Genomic DNA, 18,684 nt, shown 5'->3' on the forward strand with positions numbered 1-18,684 from the left:
CTCCTTCGCCCACATTTGATACCCACTACCCCCTTTTAATACTTTTCGTCCCCCCTTCCCTTCTACACCACCTCGCGAAAAAAAGTGTGTTGTCGGTCCTGCAGCCCCACACCGCACAATCCATTGAGCTTCCTGGACTTTGATGCGCCCGGCTACCAACACAGCAGATGAGCTCTGTTCACTCTAGGCTTCCACTTCTATCCTCATCATGCAGTCCATGTTTCGTCTTGCATGGAGCACAGAGTCGCCTGGCGACAAAATCATGGAAAAAGCAACGCTGCACAAGTCCAAGCAAATGCCAATGATTGAGATTCCAGACTTCATGAGCAAAATCAAGCGGAAAAGGACAGACAGTCCCGAGCCAGCATCGGCACAGCATGCGCAGTGGGTGAAGAAGTGGAAGAGCGCGCAGGGTGAGGCGCGGCCAGCCGTTGTCGAGAATGCCGCTTCCTTAGATGTAGTGGTGCCTGGGTCTGCAGAAGGTCAAGAGCTGCCTAGTACCGCGTCTGCAGAGGTCATCAACTCGCGACCAAAGGCGCAACCGTCAAAGAAAGAGACTGCAACCAAGGTCATGGCCCCCAAGCCTCAACCATCAGCCACCGCACCTGACGCTACAAACACGCCAGCTACTACCATGGAAACAGGACTGACGGCTGTGCAACAAGCCATCGAGGCACAGATCAACTATGAAATCCTCTTGAAGCATAACGAACTTCGTCTTATCGAACAGGAGTTAGCCAAGTGCCAAGCCTCCCTGGAGCAGCTGCGACGCTGTACACTGGTCCCGTATCCTGGTACCCATGGCCTTTCCGAAGACGTGAGTCTAGGTACTGGACCTTCTCTACAGCCTCCTGCTGGTATGACGGAGCCTCCCTTTGCCGCTCCTTGGGGTGTCACAGACGGTCCTTATACTCGTCACTACGCCAAATGGTTGATCGATGACCCCAGGTTCACTCCAACCTCCGAACGTGCGTTGGCGCAGCAAGCTCACGGTTACTTTGGCGTGGGTGAAGGCAGAGCGACGCGCGGCAGCTTTGCAGACCACGGTTCTGCAAGTAGAGGTCGCACGTCGCGAACTTCGACTGGAATGTTGAAGCTCACGCCTCTCGGTGAAACTCCAGCGCCTACGCCAAAGATGGACCCGCTGCTGCACAAGCGCTCCACGGACGGTCAATGGGTACGGCTCTATTGCGCCAAGTGTCAACACAGCAATTTCTCGAATACCCAGGGCTTCCTCAATCATTGCCGAATCAAGCACAGCGACGTCTACAAGAGTCACGATCATGCAGCTATTGTCTGTGGCGTTCCTGTAGATGCTAGCGAGATTGGCACCACAGTCACTGCGAGTGAGCCACCTAATACGGCAAACAGCGTTCCTGCAGTCACCTTCCCCGTCCCAGCGACGCCTGGCATTGTGAATTCACTGGCATCGCAGACAACCCCGGCTCCACGAGCCAAGACTGTGCATCGCAATCCTAGCATCTCCTCAGTCGGACCACCCAAACCTGTTGAACCGGCGACTTCGGTGCCCTCTTCGTCAACACCGTACCTGGCGGCTCGGGCTCAGAACAGCGGCTTCACAGGCGACCTCCCAGCCCTTGTTGCCATGGCGAAATCCAAGGTGGACCTAGACGCCATCGAGCATTCTGATGACGACAGCGCGGATACTAGCGCAGCTCCGACACCGGTCACCGCCAAGCCAAGCCAGGCACGCTTCCCGCCTACCAACGGACAAGCGAGCAAGGCACCAACAGCTCGCCCAGGCAGCAAGAAAGGCACCGGAAGCCAAGCACGTCTACCAATGTCAATTCCATCATCAGCTTTGTCTCATGATGATCATCACATGCCAGATTCTCCGGTTGGTCTCAGTCCTCATACAGCTGAGTCTAACCCTGGTCTAGTAAGCGACCATGATGACGACGACGACGAAGATGTGGACGATGCGCGTAGCCAACCTGACTTGCTCCTGCACGACGACGATGTGGTAGTCGAGGACGCTAGTGATGTTGAAGGTGCACATGAGCGTGCGGGTACTCGTCCGGGATTGAGCTGCTTCGAGAAAGGCGAGACTAGTCGCAAGCATTAGACGGCACGGGCAAGTTGATTCAAGGCTCTCCCTGTTTTCCGTTGCGCATGTCCTGTCTGTTTCTCTTCATCTTTGACGATTTCCGCTTCATTCTTCCACCCTTTCCTGTGGTATAGAGTTGCTATTTCTCTTTCTTCCTCTCCTTGGGCTTGGCTGTTTGTCTCTTAACGATACACTTTGTCAGCTACGATTTGAGACGGGGTGCTTGGGTCATCTGGTCGAAACGAGCTTTTCTAGCTTGAGCGATCGATGACTGTAGTTTTTCATTTTCTAAGAGCGCCAACATCCATCAAAAAATCTCATCTCACGAACACCTCAACGGTTGTTCTGTAGGCGCTGGAAACGTCATGTATTATCACCCCTTGTATTGAAACGGTAAATGATAGGGGACCTGGGGGTTGTAGACTGAGGTGCTGGTACACTGCTTCGTGTGCCATCTCCGGACACTCGACCCTTGCGGGTCAAACAAAAACCAATGGGCGTAACAGTCTGTTGTTGTATATACTTAATGTTATGAGAACTCGAAAATGGAGTACTATTGTATTCTTCAACATGTGCAAATTGCCGTCAGGTTGCACAATAGGTCTTGCCACAGGCCTCTCAGTGGGAGGTGATGACTTGATATCCCCCAACGCTCCTCCTGATTCATTCTGCAGACCTCATTAAACCGTGCATGACACAAGGTCTATAACGCCAATAACGCCTCGCTTCAAACTCCCTCCAAATCCCTAGGCTGATCTGCTCATACGCCATGGCTCCGTGATGATCGTTGTTCGTGACAGTTGTCATCTTCAAGCCATGAACTCAAGTGCCTAGCCATAATTAGTCCTCGGGTCCATCACGTTCTCCGCTAAGGAACTCCTTACAGCCATGATCACGCAAGCGATGCTCACGTACGGACTCAGCCTCTCTCCCACGCGTGCCGCCTTCCAAAACGGCGAGACAAAGTAGTTGTCCTTGTTGCGGTCTATCACGCCAGGCGAGAGGGAGTGTGCGTACGTCGACGTGCAAATGGTGAGGAGGATGACGAGGAGGAGGGACTGGAAGTTGAAGAGTGCTGTCTGGTTTTGTCTATTAGCCAGTTGACTACCATGTATAGTACGAGGGTATGGAGAGGTGGTGTACCATGATGGCGGCTCTGTTGCTGTGTCGCAGGGGGGGGGTAAACTTGAGTGTTTCAAGCCAGTGACGAGGGGCCCAGAAGTATGCACCTATATGGTAGTATATTCGTACTGTGGCTTGTGATGCTTCTCGTCCCAGATAGATGTCGATGTCATGTGTCGTCGTCGGGGACTTTGCCTCCACGCCTCGGTGGGGGAAAATCGTTCACGCCGATGCGCGTTGCAACGGCCCGTGCAGATCTTCCCACTTCCCACTTGGGAAGATCGTCATTATCAAATGCAGCTACTCCCTACAAGCACAAGCACAGGGACACAGCACATCTAGCCTTCTTCCACATACACACACACGACTTCGTTTGACCCGGTTCGCATCTACGAAAGGACCACAGATCCCGCGCTGCGTACACTGGTTGGATCGATAGGGTTTTGCAACACCACCACGACTGGACGCGACTGGATCACGTTGGACACGGCACGACTGGTGCAAGAGTGAGACAGAGCACAACGAGGGCCAATTGGGAAAGCGCCCGTAAGAGTGGGAAGACGACCAGCACATTATGACAGAACCACGGATGCGGTTGCGCCAAAAAGGCCAGCAGTTTCCAACGCAGGATTGTAAGTGAGGTCTGGGATTTGACATTCACTGCACGTTTGAGTAGAGCGTTTGCGCTGCGACTTGATCGTACTGCCTCAGAAGCCTTGAACTCCCTCTCCCTCATACTACCCCTCTACCTTTCCCATCACTCAGGGTCGTGTCCAACAACCTCAACTCGCGATCATGCCCGTCGCTCCTCTCCCGCGCGTCCCGCTGAAGCGTACCCACAATTCGGCCTCTGAAGCCCTTCTGACCCCTTCCTCAGTAGAAGCCTTCCTCTTGGCCTTTGGCGACAACGACTACCCTCTGCCAGAAACGGTGCGTGTCTTGGATGAGATTATAACCGACTACATTATCGAAACGTGCCACGAAGCCGCCTCGGTCGCACATCACGCGCGCCGCGCCAAAATTAAGCTCGACGACTTCAAATTCATGCTGCGGCGCGACACAGGCAAGCTCGGCCGTGTAAGCGAGATGCTTGAGACGGATAAGGAGCTCAAGCGCAAACGCAAGGCATTTGACACGGATGAGGGCGCTGTGATGGCGGACAAGGGCGATGGAGCGAATGGGGCGGAGGGCGGCACGAAGATGGGTCGCCCTAAGAAGGTGGCTGAACCGGGGGCCGGAGGCGAGGGTGATGGGGAGCCTCGCAAAAAGAAAAAGAAGAAGAAGGCTGGGGATGGAGGTGGTGATGATGCGAGTACGGTGCGTAGTGGATGAGGCGGTTTGGGTTGTCCATGTCCTAGACACTCGTCGCCCTTGTCGAGTTCTACACCTCGCCCATATCCGCTGATCGTGGTCTATGAAGTGCTCATGATCACTATAGCACGAGACGGCAGGTGGAAGACACGTTCCTCGCAATCTGGTCCGTTGAAGACCCATCGCGCGAAAGACATGACTCCTCTACCAGAAGTCTCGGCCCCGCTAGCAGGCTTGCAGAACAACACTCACTGCAAGTCGCATACCGACACCATCCAATCTGTACCATTCATTCCTCACCGGTCCGCCAGGTCAAACAGAAAGGAAATGGGAGAAAACCCACAGGTCTAACTCGAGCCCTAGTACCTTCTCCCTGCACCTCCTCCCATCGCTTCCAACAGCGTCCCTGCAGACCAGACCAGACCAGACCAGACCAGAATAGAAAAGAAAAGCAATGCCCAAAAAATGCATCTCCATCATCACCTCTCCCCAGACACAAGCGTATGTGACTTCCCCCCCTTAGATCTTCGGATATCATACTTTCGCGCCACCGGCCACGTATACCTGTATCGCGTACACATGCGGGTGGCATTATATTCCATGGCAGAATTTTTTTTTGGTGGGGGGAGGCTATTCGCGTGTACCGAACTGTGCATCAGGGGGAACTGGATAAAAGGGTTCTTGTGCTTTTTGGCTTTCGTCTTGCATGTTCTTTTACATTTTTCTGGCTTTTATATTTTTATTACGGTTTTGTGGGTCTTGTTGGCAAAGGGGTTTGGGCGTGCTTATACGCATACACTCTCGAGTCTGTCGAGTCTCTCGAGTCTCTCTGCAGGTTTCCGTACGCGCAACGTGCGTATCGTGTTGCAGCGGTTCGGATCGAATTATATCAAGGCAGGAACTTCCGTGTGGTCGAAATGCGGGACTTTGAGTTGCAGGGTTCGTTTATCCCCCTATTTTTTTTGTTGGCCTTCTTGTGGGATGTGCGTGTGCGTGGATGGGTGTGCTAACATGTGGATCTGTAGCGTTGAGCGACGATGGAGCGCATGAGGAGGGTGTATTGGAGGGGTTTGCTGAGGGTGTAGAGACGGGGGATTTGCAGGGTTGGGAGGGGAGATGTGAGTTATTTTTTATGAATTTCTTGGTGGAGGATGGTGAGGGTGTTGGTGGCTTGGATATTGTTTGCTGTTTTTGCTGGTTATGCTCTTTCTAACACCCACCCAGCGACCACCATCCCTCTTCCCTACCCCATGGTCAATCCCACATCCCTCGAACCCCAGGACCCAGATCTCGAGCACGTGTGGCAAGACCAAGACGAAAATCAACATCAAACCCAAACCCAAACCCAAACCCAAGATTACCCCCAAACCCACCCCCACAACCAAGAAACACCAACCTCCCCACCCACAGCCCCCATCGAATGGACCACATCCGCCCAAAACTGGGCAAACATTGCCCATCGCGCCCGCACACACCACGAGCAACATCAACGCCGCGACCAACACCGCGAACAAGAAACAGCCGCCCGTTGGACCATCTCCGCTCAACACTGGGCAGATATTGCCCGTCGCGCCCGTGCACTTCATGAGCTGGAAGAACGCCGCGAACGGGAACGGGAAATGGCTGCACGTTGGGTACTTTATGCACAGCATTGGTCTCGAATCCTGCGTGAAGTGAAGGCGCGTGGGTGGGTGGGCGTGGTGATGGTGGTGGGGAGGGAAGTGCGGGTATGGGTGTGGATGCGGATGCAGATACTCCTGCGCCGCAAGATGCGCGATACTGTGCTTAGCCGCGTTGTGTTACCCGCATGCTATTTCATATGGGGTGCCAGGATGTGAGGTGTAAGAGTGGGAGCGGGGAGGAGAGGGGTGCATGGTTGTGTGGCGCTTTTGTGGGAGCGAGAGGGTACATGTATGTGTGATGGTGTAGGACTATACAACTTGTAACTTTCAACTTACCACATTGATCAACTCAGACATCGAACACAAAGCAAAATCAAACAATAGAAAAAAATCCCCCAAGCCCTCCCCACCTCCCGCCAATGCTGAATGTGAATGTGAGCATACGTTTATAGGGTTGGGGGTTGAATCGAGAGTTGTTTTGATCGTATAAGAACTGCCTGTTTATGTTTATGTTTTGTCGTGAAGTAAGATGACGACATGCTCCAATACTGTACTTTTCAATACCGGGCGTTCTCATTTCATATCCACTCATGTGGTTGGTAACATTCCGTGCTAGGACTAATCTCACATGAGAGAGAAAGAGAAAGAGAAAGAGAGTCCTAGAACGAACCCGTGCGACACTCCATCAAAAGCAGACGGATCGATTTCTCACCTCTTCGTCATCCGTCATCAGTAGTGGCACTCGTCGTGGGAATTTGACATGATTCATTTTTCAGAGCTCTTCTTATTGAAAGAAGAAGCTCAGTCTAATGCTTGCTTGCTAGCTAGCTAGCGTTGTCCCACCGGCTGGCAATATTGATACAGAAAGCCTCGTAATTCCCATGCACCAAATCCTGGCGCTTCGACATGTCTTCCTTCGTTTAGGTCGTTTAAAAAAATGACCCGTCATGCTGTTCTTTGTGCCGATAACTCCAAGCATTTGCTCAGATTTTCCCGCCGCTGGATGTCGTGGTGCATCCAGAGGCAACGTGTTCAGTCAAACGCCATTTCCAACCCTAATGAGGGTTGATGTCCTGCATCCTCACCATTCAAGCTTCTTGTTGTCTTTGTTGTCTGCCCTTGCCACCGCCTCGTCGGTCACCACCCTTGCCCCTATTGTTGTTGTCGCCGCCCTCCTTTTGACCGTCACCAGTCAGAGCATCGCTTCCACCCATGGTGAGGGCCGCCGTTGCCAGGCGGTTTGATAGATCGATTTGTGTGCGGATTGTGTTGGCGAGATATGAGACCACCAGTACGTCTTGGATGTGGGCATTGCTGGTGAAGAGTTAGTAAGAATGAAGAAATGCTGTAGGGTCGAATCCAACGTACAAGTCGCGCTCAATGTCAGCAGGCTCCACCTTGGGTGCCAGACTGAGAGCGTTCATCAAGAACTGTCCCAGTGCTGATGATGGCTCCGCCTCCTCGTCGAGCACATTGTTGACGTAGTCCGTTACGCGCTCCAACATATCCAGGACATGTATGACGGCGCGCTCTAGCGAGTCGAGATCGGTGAGAATCTCCTGTGACCTGTCCTCGCGGTCCTTGGCTCCCGATATGAGTTCCAACCCAGACTTTTCCGCTTCACCGTACTTGATCTCATGGGGCACGGGGATGAATAAGCACGAGTCGGCGGCACGCTCAGCAGTGACACCAATTGGCGCCGAGATGTATGTCCGTGACTCGATGTCCTGGCCGGGTACTGTGGAGACAGTGAGGTGCACTGCGGGGTGTGGCCAGGTGCCGTCGCCTTGCTGGCTGTAGAAATTCTGGATGAGGGCGGAGAAGGTGTTCAGGTCGCTGCTGGTCGCATACCAGCCGACGAGGACTTCGCGGGGGTTGGCGCGCAGGTGCAGAGCAAGCATTTGCTTCTGGTAGTCCATGTCCACCTCGACCTGCTCGGCCGTCTCCGTGTGGGGGACAGCATAGCAGTTGCGGATCTCGATTTCGGTGCCATCTTCACTGCGGGTGCCAAGGAGGGTGCCAATGACGCGCTCTTGGTCGGCGGGGCGGCGGAGCGAGTGGTCGAGGATGGAGAAGACGGCCTGGTCATGTCAGATCAGCAGCGATTGAGAAAAGCTGCAGCAGGCAGAATGGCAGTGCACATCCACACAGGGTCGCATACCTGGGGCTGGATGGCCACGTTCAGCGGGGCAGTCGAGGGCTGGGTGCCAACGGGCGCGGGACCAAGGGGGCGCGCAAGGTGCAGGAAAGAGTCGTTCTCGGCCATGGTGTCGTCGATGATGGCTGCGTCGACAGTGGATTGGTTGCCGGGTGGGAGGGAGAGGCGCTCGGGGAGAGGGTCGAAGAAGGTGAAGGTGGTGGGGCTCGTTTTGATATTCTTCCTGAAATCTGGGCAGGTGCGTTCGCTAGCACGGACCACCAAGATTTATTTTTTGGCGGAGACACTGGCGAAGAGCCAAGCAGCAACTGCGACGGGGAACGACGGTCGCTGCAATTCCCATACAAACGATACAACCCAAAATCCAAGAAAGAGCTGTGATAGTACTGCAAAAATAGAAGAAAGGAGAAAAAACTAAAACGAACATGGCGCCATTCAGAGGGCGTGGTGGGTTCCGTGGTGGTGCAAGAGGCGCATCCATGAGCAGAGGCCGCCGTGGTGCTGCGAGAGGCGGCGCAAAGAGAGGCGGATTTGCTGCCGCGAGAACAGCAGATCAGGTCGAAGAGTCGTGAGTACGGATGTCGCAAACGAAAAGAGTGGACCGGTATACTAATGCTCCCAAAGAAATACACAATTTCGCCAGGCGCCCGAGTCGGAGCACAGTCAGCCAGAGTCCTCTGATGAATCTGCATCCGAAGCCGAGGACGACGAAGACAGTGAAGATGCCCAGCCTGCCTCGGCCATATACGCCACCTTGCTACAATCGATGTCTGCACGGAAGACCCCTTTCGGCGGGACAGTCGTCGACCCACCACATGTGTCCCATCGCAAGAAGCGGAAACTGCACCATCATGTACCAGGGCCAGAAGAGGTACCAGGCGCTGCTTTGATGCCAGAGGAGGGGCACGCACACCCACGTGGGGATGACCAAGGGTCGGAGACGAATGGCCCAGCGTCTGGGGGAGAAGATCATGAGGAAGAGGGAGAAGCCGAAGACCTGGACGAAGAAGAAGAACAGCAGCGATTGGACAACACCGAAGATAGCCCCTTTGATGCTCATTTTGCAAATCCTGACGAGAACGAGTTGGCAGTGCGGTTGAAGCGGATAACAGATAATCAGTGGATAACGAAGAAGCTGGATGTGGGTCGAGGAAGAGGCGTGCTTCAGGTACCAGCCGCAGATGAAATAGCTCTATCGCGACGGAAAGTACGTAGCACCCGCGACGTTGTCCTGAAAGCTCGCCTGGTCGATAATGCGCAGAAGGTGCTGGGCAACTTCGACGACACAGAACAGGCCATTGCGCCTTCCATCTTCGACTACCAGGACCTTCTTTTTGGCGCAAGGACGGTGCAGAATGCAGGTCGCCTTCGTGATATCATCTGCCTCCATGCACTCAACCATATCCTCATGACCCGCGACAGAGTTATCAAGAACAATGCCAAGCTGGCAGCGGCCACAGACGATGTTGATGCCGAGTACCGCGATCAAGGCTTCACGCGGCCGAAGATACTGTTTCTCCTCGAGACAAAACAGGCCTGCGTGCGTCTCCTCGACTCCATCACGAAGCTACATGACTTTGAACAACAAGAGAATAAGAAGAGATTCTTGGAATCGTTCTCACTGCCTGAGGACAAGTTCTCCGATGAAAAACCTGCTGACTTTCGCGAGCTTTTCGAGGGCAATGACGAGAACGAGTTCCGCATTGGAGTGAAGCTGACCCGGAAGACACTGAAGCTATACTCCACCTTTTACAACTCAGACATCATTCTAGCATCAGCGCTAGGTCTAAGACGTGCTATTGAGTCCGGAGATCCCAAAAAACGAGACTCCGACTTCCTCTCCTCCATCGAAATGGTCATAATGGAGCAAGCCGACGCAACCCTTATGCAAAACTGGGAACACGCTGAATTTGTCTTCGAGCACCTCAACCTACAACCAAAAGATCCCCACGACTGCGACTTCTCCCGCGTCCGATCGTGGTATCTCGACGACCAAGCCCGACACATTCGCCAGACAATCGTCCTATCTGCCTACCTCACGCCCAAAATCAATACTCTATACAACAAATACATGCGCAACGTAGCCGGTCGTTTGAAATACACGCAAGATTACACCACTGGCCTAATCGAAACTCTTTCCTACGGCATAAAGCAGACTTTTCTTCGCTTCGACTCGCCATCCCACCTCACAGACCCAGATGCTCGTTTCAAATACTTCAACACCTCCATCCTGCCTTCCATCTCCCGTCTTCCCAAGACCCCAGAAGGCGGTCCCGGTGTCCTCGTCTTCATACCCTCCTACCTTGACTTCGTCCGCGTCCGCAATTCCCTTGTCGACTCAGACTTCAGCTACGCCTCCATAAGCGAATACACGGATACAACTGACGTCCGCAAAGCACGTTCGCATTTCATGAATGGAAAACACAGCTTACTACTCTATACTGGACGAGCGCACCACTTCCACAGATATAATATCAGAGGAGTCAAACGCGTCGTCTTTTATGGCGTCCCCGAGAACCCGAGATTCTACGACGAAATTTTGGGGTTTGTGGGCAAGACGGTGGAGAGGGGTGAGGTGAGTCGGGCGGAGGCTGGGGTGCGTGTTTGCTTCTCTAGGTGGGAGAGGCTGGAGCTGGAGAGGATTGTGGGGTCGAAGAGGATTGTCAGGATGATTGCGGATAAGGGGGATGTTTTTGATTTTGTGTGAATAGATTACCGACGCTGTACGATGGTGTGTATTTTTTCATGGCGGAGACACATAAAGAGGGAAATGGGGCTGTGATGTGTTGTATCATTTAATCACTATGGGTACGTCATAACCTCTCGTCATAACCTCTAAGCAAAGTTTCACTCAACATTTACACTTCAATGACACCTCCAAACGTGATCAATTCCAACACGATTCTTTAAATATCAACCCAATTTAGTTTTTGTACACGCGACTAGCAAACATCCTACGCCAGTCTATATAAGTAGTACATCCAAAAAAAACCCCATCCTTCATGCTGTCTATACCTCATCTTATCTTTCCTCTTTCCCCCTCTCTCTATATGTGCACCTCACGCTAAACACCCACCACACACCTCATTATCCTCACTACCATCCTCATACACACCATCCAACCACTTCTCCACCCGACCCTGCATCTGCAACTGCACCCACTGCGCATACCCATCATCAAGCTCATCTCGCACATCCCCATGCCCATTCTCATCCGGCATACCGGTATACCCACACAACCCCAGCTCAAGCTCATCAACATCGGTCGCAGACGCACTTGGTGTGGACTCTGAGGCCGCCGAATCAAGGTTCGGATCGCGCGAGTGTGCGGTGTGAGTGTGAGCGGGGTTTAGGGCTGCGAGGGAGCTGGGTGGGGAGCGGAGGGTGGAGTTGGAGGGTGGGGGGTTGGGGGTGAGGGTGGTGGAATGGGCGGGATAGGTGTGTGGACGATGGGGGGTTGGTGCGTCAAATGGGATAGGCGTTGAGGCGGGTGTCTGGGTTGACTGGTTGTAAGGGCAAGGGGAGGAAGAGTAGGGATGAGGAGAAGAGGTCGAGTTGTAGAGCTCAGAATGGGCAGTCTGTGAGATATACCCATCTATATCGAAGTACAATTGTACATCCATGTCTAAGTTCATCTCCACATCTACATTCACACCGTCGTCAACGTCGACGTTATCTACAGCCCCATCCTCATACGCCTCACCCATGAAAATCCCACATTCATAGATTGTCTCATCATAGATTTCCTCCAGTGAAGTAGGATCTGCGTCTGGAGTCGATGAAGAGCACTGGGCAGTGTTAGCGGTGGTATTCATTCGCGTGTTGTGGCGCAGATGATTGGATGGCGGGTTTAGATTGCGGTTTGGGGAGTCAAGTTCTGGCCAGTAGGGGGAGAGGAGTGGGGGGAGGTCGGATGAGGTGGTGCTGAAAAGGGAAGGGGAGGAGGGGGTGGGTGAATACATGTTGGCGTCCATTTTTGGATCGAAGTCGGTAAGGAGCCGCGATTGAGTTTAGTTTTTCGGAACGTGGAGTCGTTGAGGTGTGTTGATGAGACTACAGTATAAAGTCCTCAGGTCTGTTTTGCTCGGTGTGGTAAGACTGTATCGGGGTTTTCTTCAGTGTGATAGTGTAATAGGTAGATACTTTCCACGAGTGGAACGAATCACAAGTTATTGGTGTGATGTGTACTGTGGAAGCAGTAGTATGATAAATTGCAAAGGGAAAGCCAGGGACCTATTTAATATAGAATAAATGAATGCTTGGTGTAAAAGTACAATAGGGATGATGTGGTAGTGGTGTGAATTCTGTTTAACCTACATCGTGTCTCGGTAATGTGAATCGCTCTAACCTACATCGTACTATGTCAGTGTGAATCGCACCAACCCACATCGTGCAGTAGCAGTGCAAGTCATACTCCAACTATACTATCTAATCAGTTACGGGCTATAGCACATATCGTGCATTGCATCTCGAGCGTCCTAATCAGACGAAACGTACAGGCATGTCCATGTAAATTAACATCAACCCCTTCACTTGCAAAACTCACAGTAAAAGGTACAACCCTACCGCCATTCTTTTCACTGGCAAAGACGGGCCAAAACACTCTCCCCTTCTTCACCAAACCGACCATTGTGATACGGTGGGCGGGTTGGCCCATTCCGGTTGGAGACTTGAACATCGAAGAATAATACAGTCTAGTCTAACCCAGTAGTAAATTGATATAATGATTCGCTACGCGCATGATAAATACTTTGTTTATGCTGAGATGCCGTCTCATATCCACAAGACGTTGCGAATCTAGGGACTATAGATCCCATAATCATGCCCCCCAAAAAATAGTGGAGAGAAAAATCCTCGACACGCTGACATTGCCAAACACCGACGACGATATGCTTCCCAAAAACGCCGCCATCATGACATACAAACAACAGCAACTTCAGATCCTACACCCCAAACACCCACCGTCCTCTCTACTCCCCCTTCGCTTCCTCTTTCGCCTCGTCTCCGCTCTCCTGCACCAAATCAACCTGCTTAACCGGATGCAACAACACAGCCGGCAAACACATACGCCCTTCACCCAGCACCTCATCCTCCTCCCCGCCATCATTATCCACCTTATACCCCAACCACCTCTTCCACAGATTCGGCGCAAACCCGGCGTGGTAATACCACGTGGTGCCCAAGAAATTGTGTTGACGCTCATCGCTAAAGACACTCAGCCGCGCGCCTCCACTGGCGCCATTGCGCCCATTGTTGAAAATTGCGGCCAGATATTGGGTCGGCCATTTCCGGTCGATAAAGACGGGGTGGGGCGCGTAGACTGCTTTGAGACCGTGGTGTAGGGCGCACGAGGCGGGCCACATTTCGCTGAACATGGTGTGTCGGAATTTGCTTTGTTCACGGTGCATGGTTTCTAGGAGGCGGCGGCTGAGGCGGCCAGAGGTGTTGATGGCGGTGCGTCGTGGGGGGAGGCCGTTCTTGCGGTCATAGCCGGTTACGTCTTCGGCGAGGATCCAATTGGTTTGGTCCGGGTCGAAAAGCGGATTGAAGACGATGAGGTCGGCGGGTTCGGAGACGCCCCATTCGTAGGTGTCCTCTGTTATGCTGACGTTGGGTTTTACAGCGGGGTCAAGCTCGATGTCAGGGAAGTCTTGTGGAAGCAAAGGACCCCAGATTGGGGACTCGGGCTTGAGGACTTTGGTCTCGGGGACGTGGGGGTTGGGCGGGAGGTGTGATGACCAGCGGTTGGCTTGATTGTTGGTACCGTGCTCAGTTTGCACGCGGACCATGTGCTTGAAATCGTCCCATGAGCCGTGGACGGAGGGGACGTAGAAACGTGCGTTGCGTTCCCACAGTCCCTTGCGAGGCTGGGCGTCAGACCATTTGGAGACCTGCTCGAATAGGTGGTAGTAGTGACCTGTGTACCGGACGTCCATCTCCCAATGCCAAAAGAAGTCGTACTCTGGATGTTGGTGTGCGAAGTAAGTGACAGGCATAAATGTGCTCCTGTAAGCACCATGCACAGGGAGACCACGGAAGTTGGATTCTTCGAGGCCGCCGTAGATGAGTCCCATCTGGCGTTCTGACCACAAAGTTCCCATCCCAGCAAACTCTTCGGGAAGCGCATTCTTGAGGACCTCTTGATAGACTTCCTCGTCGGCCCAGATTTGCTTGTTGTCGTCTTTGACGTGAATGAGGAAATGCACTTGGTACTCGCCACCCGATGCAATGCTCAACTCGGCTATAAGCGAACGGAGGTACATGATATCCTCGTCATCGTATTCGTAGTCCCACCATGTCCGGATGATGACTGCCGATCGAGGAAGAAGCTTCTTATAGGCCTTTTTGGGTTGCTCCTTGACTGTGGACTTGGCAGCATCTTTGGGAGCATCGGGATTAGATGGAATGTCGTCTCTGTTATCTGGTAGCCCGACATCTCGCTTGAAATTCTGGAAAGTATCCTTTGTTGATCTTGGCAACGCTTTGAAGCGCTCTGCATTCTTCTTCACACAGCGGTCCGAGACATCAGCCCATTTGACCTTGCGGAAGTCGACTTCAGGTGTGGTACTCCAGACACTCTCAATGCCCTCCCTGTCCCCTTCCATGCCTGCACCAGTTCCACCTCGCCTCTTGCTGTAGCCCAAGCCATAAGGTCCTAACTTCCCGAAGCGCTCGAAGCACACGTCGTTCCTTAGACCAAGCAGTTCGTAGCTTCCCATGACGTTATCTGGCATGCCATCCGGGACACCCTGGTATGCTCGAAGTTCAGGCAGCTTTATCGTCTCTTTTTCATCAAGGTAGCACGTCTCGACAGGACCGTACTGATCCACATAGTTGGGGCTGGCATAGTTTGGGTAGGGGTTGAACGCCATGGAGTCTGCAATATGTGCACCTTGTGTCCCAGACCGTCTTTCCTTGGGTATGTCTTTGACCTCTTCCGCAGGAAGTTCCGGATCAATGTCTTCTTTTGTCGGGTACTCTGGCTTGTTTTTCTCCCGACTCACCAGCGTCCGTATGCCGCCATGGTATCTTTTTAGGAAGGGAAAGCTTTCCCACACGGGAGGTGGAGGCGGCATCTTGTGTAAGCCCAGCTCGGCACTTCTTATCGAATCCCAGCTGCTGTTGAAGAGGAACCAGATGAAAAAGAGCAAAGTGCTTGCTAACGCCAGGCCAAAATATCTCGTGCATGCTCGTGGATTTCTGTAACTGTATGCGCTCACTTTTGGTCTTGATATTGCCCTTCGATGTGGTGTTCTCGAGGGTGTCCCGTTAGGTACGAGTGGTCGTGATTCGATATTATTTGGGTTGGCGTCATAGGCGCCCGATGACTGCCGCGAGGAGTGGGCACTCGATGCCACCGAGGAGACATATTCGTCATCATCATCATCACTGCCGTATGCCTTCTCATCGTAGTGGCCATCTTCTATATCGCGGTCGTAGGCCGGCGGGGCCTGGTTATATGCCTGGGCTTTCCGCTTTCCCAAAGCCGGCGGACGGAAGCCTAACATCTTCGCAGAGACTGCTTGTGTGACCAAGTCTATAGCATGCGCGATAGTCCGCGGGGGCGGCGGTGATGTCGAATGTCGCAAGGGATCAAGGAATGCGGTCGTGAACGGGGAATCGGCCGCCTTGTCTCCACCTCAGCAAAAGGACGAAGCAAAAAACGGGGGTATCTAGAATCCAGTGCGTAAATCGTAACAATGTCGTTCTGCAGTAATTGCAGCTTAAGCCTTGCTCGCATGAAATGGTCCAACAGAAGCTGGCATGTTCGAGCGGTAACCCGATGCGAGGCGCTAGTGTTAACTAAACATCACATGGGTGTTGGTTGGCTGAACAACGGATGCACTCGCCTCCACGTTCACTCTGCCTCGACTCCTTTGGGTAGCATCCCAGAAATGCAGTCATTTAGTTCGAATCAAATGCCGCCATGGTTTTTTTTTGGTTTGGCATTGTATACATGTAGAAAAGCTCACAGCCGACCCACCGTAACGTGTGGGGGGCACATGTCAGGATCCAAGCAGCCATGGATAGCAATGATGCCGAGATCACATGAACTTCGAATGAGCCGTATACAGTGAATGTATGAGCACGCATCGCGCTAAAAATGCGGGCATCTAGTAAAGATGGACTTTGTCTGCCTTTCGAACAACGTCTGCTGTAATGTGCGGCTTGAGAGTCACTCTGGGGTATGGAATTGCCACTGCTCCCATGTACATGGACTGATAGCCTTGCCACTTAGCAGGAGAGGAGTCACGACAATGCACAAGACTGTTGTTTAATCAATTGCGAAGCCATAGTCATTACTTCGCTCAAGTGAAAATCTGGAAATGAAGAGCATGAATTGAAGTGATGCTGGCTTGGGCACGAGGCGCGTCGATGGGATACTGACAAGCAGACCGTGTGATTTGGGCCAAAATGATCGAGTGAGGAACCAGCGGATCAGAATGAAACAGTTTTATTCGCTGAAAGAGAGCTAACAACACATGCCCAAGACGCCTACTTCCCATCAACCTCGGCCGCAGTATCAGCAACCTCAGCTGCCGTCTCCGCGGCCTCCACGTCTTCTGCATCTGCTCCACTCGCACCTTCACCAATCGTCTTCCTCACAATCTCCAACGTCTTGGCCGGCCCACCTGGCTCGGCAGCAAGCACCTTGCCCTTCTTGTCCACGACAAAGACACCGCGGGTAGTGCCCTTGGCTCCCTTCTTCAAGCCAATGGCCGAGATTAGCGACTGTGCTGGGTCACACAGTAGAGTGTAGGGTAGCTTTTGTTTGGTCTTGAAGGTGGTGTTTGCCTTGGGGCTGTCGTTTGAGAGGCCGTAGATGGAGTAGCCGGTTGCGGTGATGGGGCCGTATGAGTCCCGGAAGAGGCAGACTTGGGTGGTGCCTGAAGAGTACTGTTAGTATGAGGCGGAGGACCTTCGCCTGCAGCGCGCAAAGAGAGCGAGGCCAAGAAAGTGCTATGAATGGCTGCTTGTGATATTGTGAAGCTTGAGAGGGGTTGGATCGCGGGCAAGATGCGCGTGGATATCCTGCGAGCCTTGGCGACTAGGAGGGAATCACTTACAGCCAGGAGTAGAAGCCTTGGGATAGGTGAACAGCACTACACCGCTCTTGCTCTCCTCCAGAAGAGCCGCAAGGGTCGTCTTCTTCCCATCGTTGGTCTCGACTTCACCACCAAATGTCGCGATATCAATGCTGTCGCCAACCTTCAGGGGTCCAGTCTCGTGCTCCTTTTTCTTGTCCTTGCCGTTGGTCGCACTGGTCACCGCTTCCTTTACAGTCTCAACCGTGTCAGCAACGGTTTCTTGGACCTTTTCGACGACTGTCTTTTCGCTTGGGGCTTTCTTGCCCTTTGCAGGAGCTGCCTTTTTGGCTGGGCGCACAGGCGCCGGGGGAGCTTCTTTGCGCTTACGGAGCTCGACCATGGTGAACCGGGAGTGGTAGAGCTGGAGGGCGCGCGCGTCAGTATTGTCGAGTTGCTTTGAAGGAAGAGATTTTCAATCACGTAGAATGGAACGTGTATCTGTCTGCAGTTGGATGTGTCGATCAAGGATGTTGACATCCGAGAACTGGCGGCGCTTACCTGAGCGAGGTGTGCGGAACTAGCAAGCCGGTACTACGTGCGCACAATCAATCGGTTCACGAAGTGAAGTGAGACGTTGAAGTGAGTCGTCAAGGATCAACAGGTTGGGCAGACGAGGAAAGAGAGTTTGGTGGTGTCCAGCATATGCGACGTAGCCCGATGAGCCATGCACGAGGCTCGAGGACCTTTGTGCCCATCCAAGCCTTCCCTACCCTCTCCTTCTTGGCATTCCCGCCCGTAATGACATTAGGCAAATTAGATGAGCTGCGTGCTGTCTACCCTATTATCGAGCTGCCGTGAATCAGCTTGTTTCGGACGGGCTGGGGGTGGCCAGGTGGGCTTCCATTGGTTGTTCGAGTGTGAGCGGTGGTGAATCCGCCGCAACGGTTGCAACCCAGCTTCCGTTCGGTTACAGGCCTGGAGACGGCATAGCGTGCCCGTTCCCGTAACTCCACTCGTTCAACAGACCAGACGGGCTTCCATCGTGGCCATCCGACGTCAACATCAGGCCATGTGCACCATCCTCATCCTTCTATGTGCTCCTCCTGCATCCATGTGCTCGTCCTCCGCCACCCAAGCTCAAGGTGCCGTCAGCGGATCCAATGTCCTGTTGTCCAAGTTCGATTGGAATGCTCCCCTCGCTCACCCAACAGGGCGTGACCGAGGAGAAATCCAAGAATGGGTCATCATCGGCCAACTGCAACTACTACTTGCAAGTCCTTTGACATAACTGACTCTTCATCCCTCGCACGGCTGATCTGTAGAGTCTACATGGACCACCCGACGTGGCTGGAGTTTCAAGATTTCAAGCCGTTG

The 18,684-nt window shown here is 53.0% G+C and overlaps 10 protein-coding genes across 10 annotated transcripts; 4 read left to right on the forward strand and 6 right to left on the reverse strand.

Moving 5' to 3' along the window:
* Window positions 1–208: 208 nt before the first annotated feature.
* On the forward strand, window positions 209–2,086 carry IAQ61_000287 (uncharacterized protein; the record flags this gene model as incomplete). Its single annotated transcript, XM_003835420.1, has 1 exon — window positions 209–2,086. The coding sequence occupies one exon, from the start codon at window positions 209–211 to the stop codon at window positions 2,084–2,086; it is 1,878 nt and encodes a 625-aa protein (XP_003835468.1).
* An 812-nt stretch (window positions 2,087–2,898) lies between these two features.
* Window positions 2,899–3,833, reverse strand: IAQ61_000288 (uncharacterized protein; the record flags this gene model as incomplete). The annotated part of the gene is made up of 3 exons (XM_003835422.2): window positions 3,548–3,833; window positions 3,381–3,497; window positions 2,899–3,147 (listed from the first exon to the last, which is right to left on the reverse strand). Exons 1-3 carry the CDS (start codon window positions 3,761–3,763, stop codon window positions 2,899–2,901), a joined length of 582 nt encoding a protein of 193 aa, XP_003835470.2. The 5' UTR covers window positions 3,764–3,833.
* A 152-nt stretch (window positions 3,834–3,985) lies between these two features.
* Window positions 3,986–4,522, forward strand: IAQ61_000289 (uncharacterized protein; the record flags this gene model as incomplete). The annotated part of the gene is made up of 1 exon (XM_003835423.2): window positions 3,986–4,522. The coding sequence occupies one exon, from the start codon at window positions 3,986–3,988 to the stop codon at window positions 4,520–4,522; it is 537 nt and encodes a 178-aa protein (XP_003835471.2).
* A 1,109-nt stretch (window positions 4,523–5,631) lies between these two features.
* On the reverse strand, window positions 5,632–6,153 carry IAQ61_000290 (uncharacterized protein; the record flags this gene model as incomplete). The annotated part of the gene is made up of 1 exon (XM_066094608.1): window positions 5,632–6,153. The coding sequence occupies one exon, from the start codon at window positions 6,151–6,153 to the stop codon at window positions 5,632–5,634; it is 522 nt and encodes a 173-aa protein (XP_065955461.1).
* A 464-nt stretch (window positions 6,154–6,617) lies between these two features.
* On the reverse strand, window positions 6,618–8,509 carry IAQ61_000291 (uncharacterized protein; the record flags this gene model as incomplete). Its single annotated transcript, XM_003835425.2, has 3 exons — window positions 6,618–7,437; window positions 7,492–8,204; window positions 8,285–8,509. Coding segments are annotated over 3 exons (1,164 nt in total), but the record flags the coding sequence as incomplete, so codon positions are not given.
* A 62-nt stretch (window positions 8,510–8,571) lies between these two features.
* Window positions 8,572–11,293, forward strand: UTP25 (rRNA-binding ribosome biosynthesis protein utp25). Its single transcript, XM_003835426.2, has 2 exons — window positions 8,572–8,849; window positions 8,906–11,293. The coding sequence occupies exons 1-2, from the start codon at window positions 8,707–8,709 to the stop codon at window positions 10,986–10,988; spliced, it is 2,226 nt and encodes a 741-aa protein (XP_003835474.1). The 5' UTR covers window positions 8,572–8,706; the 3' UTR covers window positions 10,989–11,293.
* A 47-nt stretch (window positions 11,294–11,340) lies between these two features.
* IAQ61_000293 (uncharacterized protein) lies at window positions 11,341–12,255 on the reverse strand (the record flags this gene model as incomplete). The annotated part of the gene is made up of 1 exon (XM_003835427.2): window positions 11,341–12,255. The coding sequence occupies one exon, from the start codon at window positions 12,253–12,255 to the stop codon at window positions 11,341–11,343; it is 915 nt and encodes a 304-aa protein (XP_003835475.2).
* Window positions 12,256–13,251: 996 nt separating this feature from the next.
* Window positions 13,252–15,789, reverse strand: IAQ61_000294 (uncharacterized protein; the record flags this gene model as incomplete). The annotated part of the gene is made up of 1 exon (XM_003835428.1): window positions 13,252–15,789. One exon carries the CDS (start codon window positions 15,787–15,789, stop codon window positions 13,252–13,254), a length of 2,538 nt encoding a protein of 845 aa, XP_003835476.1.
* A 988-nt stretch (window positions 15,790–16,777) lies between these two features.
* IAQ61_000295 (uncharacterized protein) lies at window positions 16,778–18,351 on the reverse strand (the record flags this gene model as incomplete). Its single annotated transcript, XM_003835429.2, has 4 exons — window positions 16,778–17,169; window positions 17,350–17,731; window positions 17,869–17,901; window positions 18,337–18,351. The coding sequence occupies 4 exons, from the start codon at window positions 18,349–18,351 to the stop codon at window positions 16,778–16,780; spliced, it is 822 nt and encodes a 273-aa protein (XP_003835477.2).
* Window positions 18,352–18,379: 28 nt separating this feature from the next.
* IAQ61_000296 (uncharacterized protein) lies at window positions 18,380–18,598 on the forward strand (the record flags this gene model as incomplete). The annotated part of the gene is made up of 1 exon (XM_066094609.1): window positions 18,380–18,598. One exon carries the CDS (start codon window positions 18,380–18,382, stop codon window positions 18,596–18,598), a length of 219 nt encoding a protein of 72 aa, XP_065955462.1.
* Between the last annotated feature and the right edge of the window lie 86 nt (window positions 18,599–18,684).

The sequence above is a fragment of the Plenodomus lingam genome (assembly GCF_022343315.1).
Source record: "Plenodomus lingam strain CAN1 chromosome Unknown contig_1, whole genome shotgun sequence".
In the NCBI taxonomy this organism is placed as follows: Eukaryota; Fungi; Ascomycota; class Dothideomycetes; order Pleosporales; family Leptosphaeriaceae; genus Plenodomus; species Plenodomus lingam.

Coding starts and splice junctions, on each gene's coding strand:
- UTP25 (XM_003835426.2), top strand. CDS start 8,707: ATGGCGCCATTCAGAGGGCGTGGTGGGTTCCGTGGTGGTGCAAGAGGC. Junction 8,850..8,905: donor GCAGATCAGGTCGAAGAGTC/GTGAGTACGGAT, acceptor ATGCTCCCAAAG/AAATACACAATTTCGCCAGG.